This window comes from Triticum aestivum, chromosome 3A, assembly GCF_018294505.1.
Source record: "Triticum aestivum cultivar Chinese Spring chromosome 3A, IWGSC CS RefSeq v2.1, whole genome shotgun sequence".
NCBI classification, from domain to species: Eukaryota; Viridiplantae; Streptophyta; class Magnoliopsida; order Poales; family Poaceae; genus Triticum; species Triticum aestivum.
This window is the reverse complement of record NC_057800.1, coordinates 744,122,077-744,127,737: the sequence shown is the minus strand read 5'-3', so window position 1 is coordinate 744,127,737 and position 5,661 is coordinate 744,122,077. Positions and strand designations below refer to the sequence as shown.

At 50.6% G+C, this 5,661-nt stretch overlaps 1 protein-coding gene across 1 annotated transcript; it reads left to right on the top strand.

The window, feature by feature from the left end:
- Positions 1–1,130: 1,130 nt before the first annotated feature.
- LOC123063682 (protein FIZZY-RELATED 3) lies at positions 1,131–4,794 on the top strand. The gene is made up of 9 exons (XM_044487569.1): positions 1,131–1,853; positions 1,947–2,069; positions 2,140–2,244; positions 2,966–3,145; positions 3,265–3,522; positions 3,620–3,721; positions 4,050–4,112; positions 4,200–4,268; positions 4,415–4,794. The coding sequence occupies exons 1-9, from the start codon at positions 1,344–1,346 to the stop codon at positions 4,466–4,468; spliced, it is 1,464 nt and encodes a 487-aa protein (XP_044343504.1). The 5' UTR covers positions 1,131–1,343; the 3' UTR covers positions 4,469–4,794.
- Positions 4,795–5,661: the final 867 nt, after the last annotated feature.

Here is a 5,661-nt window from a genome sequence, read left to right as displayed (position 1 = left end):
GCGTGGGCGGCACGCCAAAATCCCACCACACTGTGCGGGGCGGGTGGAGAGTTGGCGGGAGAGCGGGTGGCGCGTCGAAACCCCACGACACCGTGGGAGGGGGAGGTTGCGGCAGAGAGGGGCCGCCGCGCCATAATCCCACGAGCGCGCGCACCGTCCGGCGCTATCCATTTTCAAATTTCACAAGAACCTAGCTCTTTAGGAAAGGTCACTAGATGTTCAAATCTTGTGTTGTTTGATGTAGAAAGATTACAATCTTACTGAAGCTTGTGTTGGAAGGAATACACAAGGCACACACATTGTCCGTGCGTGTGTGATGATCCACATGGGGGCCCCTGTGTGTCGGCTCCAGTGACAACGACAACGACTACCCTGCTCCGTCGGAAAGTGTACTTTTGACTCCGTTTGGAGACATCATTAACTCGCGTATAAATATGGGCATATCAATTGTGTCAGAAATGACGAAGACAAAGCTAGACATTCGGGAGTAAATTTACCGTTTCCGTGAAGAATGAATACAGTCCGTGTGCGTCTGTTTCGTTATTTTTGGAAACTATACTCAAACAACCAACATAAGAAATGTCTGGTTGTTACGGTTACAAAGGAGCCCGACATAGTTGGACCATGCGGGGACAGAGGGTGGCGGAAGCATGGGCGTCGCGCCAAAATCCAACTGCACGGTGCGGGTGGAGGGGAGGCGAAAGCGTGCGCGACACGCCAAACTCCTACGACGCGGCGTGAGGCGGTTGGAGGGTTGGAGGAAGAGTGGGTGGCACGCCAAAAACCCCACGGCGAGGCGGGTGGGGTTGCGGCGGGAGAGGGGACGTCGCGCCATAATCCCGCACGCGCGCGCACCGTCCCGCCGTAGCCATTTTCAAATTTCACAACAACCAAGCTCTTTTGGCAACAGATTTTGTCAAAACCTAGCGCTTTTGATCTGGAAAGATTGCCACAGGATCAAATCTTATGCTGGAAGGAAGGCAAGATCGCTCCAAAATTGATGTGCAAAGATTGCATCCGGTGGAGGCTTGTGTGCGACGCGTAGGGCGGGCCCCGCGTGTCGGCGTCAGCGGCAACGGCTACTCTGCCTCGCCGGCGCGGACACAGCTCGCCGCCCGCATTAGAAAAAGGCCAGGTATAATACGCCCAGCGCGTGCCGCTCCACCCCACCCCAGGTTACCGTTGCAGCAATCCCCATCCCCATCGCCACCGATCTCGCCGCCGCCACCCACCCACCCCTCGCCGCCGGTCAAACCCCACCCAAAGCCGGCTTCTTGGTCGGCGGCTGGGTCGAGCGGCGGAGCGCGAGAGGCTAGGCTACGACGCAGATCGGTCCGGTCACCATGGCGGCGGCGGCGTCCGGCGCGTCCGTGGGGGCGGGGGCGGGGGCGGGGGCCAAGCCGGGGCGGCTGAACGTGCCGGCGGGGATGGCGGGGTCGCTCCGCCTGGACGCCTCCTCCCCGGCCTCGTCCTCCTCCTCCGTGGCGCGCCTGCTCGAGATCCCCAAGACGCCGTCGCCGTCCAAGGTCACCTACAGCGACCGCTTCATCCCCTGCCGGACCTCGTCCCGCCTCCACAACTTCGCGCTCGCCGACCGCTCCTCCCCCGGCTCCGGCTCCAGGGACGACGGCAGCGCCTACTCGCGCCTCCTCCGCGCCGAGCTCTTCGGGGACGCCTCCTCCCCCGGCGGCGACAGGCAGGACTCCCCCGGCTCCAACAACCTCTTCCGCTTCAAGACGGACCGCTCCTCCGCGCCCTCCTCCCCCTTCGCCGAGAAGCTGGACTGCGCCGGCGGCGCCGGCTCCCCCACCCCCAAGAAGGCGCCCCGCAAGGTGCCCAAGACGCCCCACAAGGTTCGATCCGCCTTCCTATTTCCACAAACACCTCGCGCGCACCGAATTCTCCGACCTAGTACTAACCGATCTGTGGTTGTCGCCGGCGTGCAGGTGCTGGACGCGCCGTCCCTGCAGGACGACTTCTACCTGAACCTCGTCGACTGGTCCTCTCAGAACATGCTCGCCGTCGGCCTCGGCACCTGCGTCTACCTCTGGTCCGCATCCAGCAGCAAGGTGCGTTTCTTTCTTTCTTTCTTTCCATGGATCACGCAGGAGTCAGATTGCTAATGGCACCGTCATCCAGGTCACCAAGCTGTGCGATCTGGGGCCGAGGGACAGCGTCTGCGCCGTGCACTGGACGCGCGAGGGCTCCTACCTCGCCGTCGGCACCAGCCTTGGAGATGTCCAGGTATAATCTTCAACCGATGCACATTGCAACAAAATCTCACAAAGGGCAAAGAGATTAGACAATGTAGTCCATATTTTTCGTAGGACTCTGAACTGTTTGGTTCGTGACTTCGCAAAATTGATATCACTGATGCACATTGGAAGAAAATCTCACAGCACACAAGATTAGAGAATTGGAAAACTGTTTGTTTTATTTGCTTCAAGTATATTTCTAGCACATCACAACACAGAGCTGTTTGTTTTACTGTATCACGTACACCTCTAAGATCATTGTTGTGAGATTTTCACTGTTTGTTAATACTAGTAGATCACAATACAGAGCTGTTTGTTTGTTTGCTGTACTGTATATGGAAGGCTGATTTGATTTGATTCACATTTGACATCTCTGTCTGCACTATCAGACTATTTTCGACTTGAGTAAGTCGGCTTCAGAGTGTCTGCAGAACTCTGAAGTAGATATTGTCAATCTTGTGTGCCAACAACATATGTCATATAGCTGCCTGTACTTTCAAACTGTTTTCCACTTGAGTTATCTTAAGAGTTTCAGCAAATACTCTGAATTAGATGTAATCAATCTTGTGTGTCAAGGACATGGCGTATAACTGTCTGCACTTTCTTTCAAACTGTTTTCCACTTGAGTTACTTAAGAGTTTCAGCAAACACTCTGTAATCAATCTTTTGTGCAAGAACATGAGGTATAACTGTGTGTATTTTTCTGGCAGATTTGGGATAGCTCTCGCTCTAAGCGGATTAGGAACATGGGAGGGCACCAGACCCGGGCGGGGGTGCTAGCTTGGAACTCAACCATCTTGTCCTCCGGCAGCAGGGACAAGAACATATTGCAGCATGACATCCGTGTCCCTACTGACTACATCAGCAAATTTTCTGGCCACAGATCAGAGGTGAGACTTCTTCTTCCACTCACTTGCATCGCACATTACAAAGCATCCCGATCCTGTGTAACACTTGGATTTCTTAAGCTCTCTCTGAATGTGAGTTGATGATGAATCTTTCTTTCCAGGTCTGTGGGCTGAAATGGTCGCACGACGACCGCGAGCTTGCGTCTGGCGGAAATGACAACCAGCTTCTAGTATGGAACCAGCGGTCGCAGCAGCCGGTGCTGCGACTGACAGAACATACCGCAGCGGTTAAAGCGATAACATGGTCACCCCACCAGCACAGCCTGGTGGCGTCAGGAGGTGGGACGGCTGATAGGTGTATCAAGTTCTGGAACACTGCTAATGGAAATATGCTCAACTCAATTGACACAGGCAGCCAGGTAAGTTCTATATAGTTCTGGACAAGACCTATCTCTGTGATGTATGTTGCTCTAAATAAACTTGTGCTATTGTACTCATTGCCGCTTTCTGTTGCAGGTTTGTAACCTTGCCTGGTGCAAGAATGTGAATGAGCTTGTGAGTACCCATGGGTACTCACAGAACCAAATAATGGTGTGGAAGTATCCATCTATGTCAAAGGTAAGCTTATATGCATTTGGTGGAACGTTCAGTATTAAGATAATTGTAAACTTGTTCACTGATATAGCTGGAAAAAATCACTGCAAATAACAATTCATTCTGTAAGTTAACTGGGCGTTCTCTTAGCTTGCTTCTTGACACTCCTTATTTAACCTGCCGGCTCTATGAGAGTTGCTTTAGTCACTGAATGCTTCAAACTTTTAATATCTGTATCACTGCATGCTGAACTAACCTTTGATGCTGTGCAAATGTTTGTGGGGAGACATGTACATCAGTGCACTACTACAATGACACCCTCAGTTACTGACCATAGAACTTTGAACAACAGGTTGCGACTCTTACTGGACACACACTGCGTGTGCTTTACCTGGCAACGTCCCCCGATGGACAGGTAAATCCCATTATTCAGAATCAAATATCACCCTGCCTAGGAACATTGTGAATATGGGAATGTAACACGTCCTTCCATTTTGTACAGACAATAGTAACAGGAGCTGGCGACGAAACTCTTAGATTCTGGAACATTTTCCCTTCAATGAAAGCGCAGGTAGGCTTCCTTGAAGAGCTGGAATCATTTCAATGGATTTTCTCTTTCTCCAACGCGCACCCCAATGCGTGCCCATTTTGTTTCTTTAGAACATGAACCTTTGACTACTTCTAACTTGTGCCACCACTTTGCTTACACTCATTCAGGCTCCCGCTCGTGATGCTGGGCTCTTTTCTTTTCCGAGAAGCCACATCCGGTGAGAAGTTGCAGAGGGACCGACCAAAGCAGAAGAAGATATATATGTGACCGTGCCAAACATATTTTCGTTGCCTGTGTAGTTCTTCAGTGATTCTGTACATTTCGTGTGGCCTGATCTGATCCATTATCCGTTGCCCATTAACTTAACTCATTCGTTGTAGTAGAAACTCATAAACTCTGCAAATGTAAGTCTTGTTCGACAGAAAATGTTAGAGAGAAATGGAGACCAACCGGGCCTCCATGTACTTTTAAATCAGACAATGTTGTGATTGTGCTTCTGTTTGTACTCAGACCTGGAGATGATATATAGCTCAAACTTGTGAGGCCATGTCTTGTTCTTGTAGCAGCAACTGCTTGTTTCTTAGCACTCTGCCTTGTTCTTGTTTCATTGGCTCATGCTGCACCATCTCTACATTCTGAGTAGGCTCATGCTGCACCATCTCTATCTCAGGGTGTATAGTAAGTTCACAGACTCTGTAGCGGTAGGCGTATGTAGGATTTAAAACACAGGAGGTAACTCAGATACAGGAAATTCCACCACATCCAAGCTCTAGGCTCTGATGCCATTGTGATCAAGATAGACTTCCAGGGAAAAATTGCCAGCCCAAATGCGACCGCATGATTCTTGTTGATTGCAAGCCAGCCAGCCAGTAGCAAAGTCTTCACAAGTAGTCTTACTGAGACCTTTCGCCTTGTTTTCTTAACAACATATACATATTGCACTTTTTGTTTGAAATTTCGTGGGTTTAGAATTCATCACACTGTGGTGCTTGTTCCTTCCTAACACAAGCTTGATGAAAGGTTCGGATCTTCTATCCAGATCAAAAGGGCTAAGAAGTTGTGATAAAACATGTTATCAAAAGGAGCCAAATTGTGATGAAATTTTGCAATGGCATTGACACCCCCCCCCCCCCCCGCCCCGCCCCGGTCATGACTTTGAACTTTGGCGTGATGACCACGCTTCGGCCACCCCACCCCATTCACCTCCCTTCTCACTCCCCAGTTCCCGGTCCTTCTCCCTCTTATTTTCCCCTCCTGACCTTCTCGAGTAATCTAACGACAACCCAAACTCCAACGTGTTATAGTACTACATACTGAACATTGATTAGAAAGGTCAATAAGTCGAGCTTCTATGAGTAATTGTATTGTTGTAAAACTTAATGTACACGCTGGCTATATTCATTGTTCACATAAA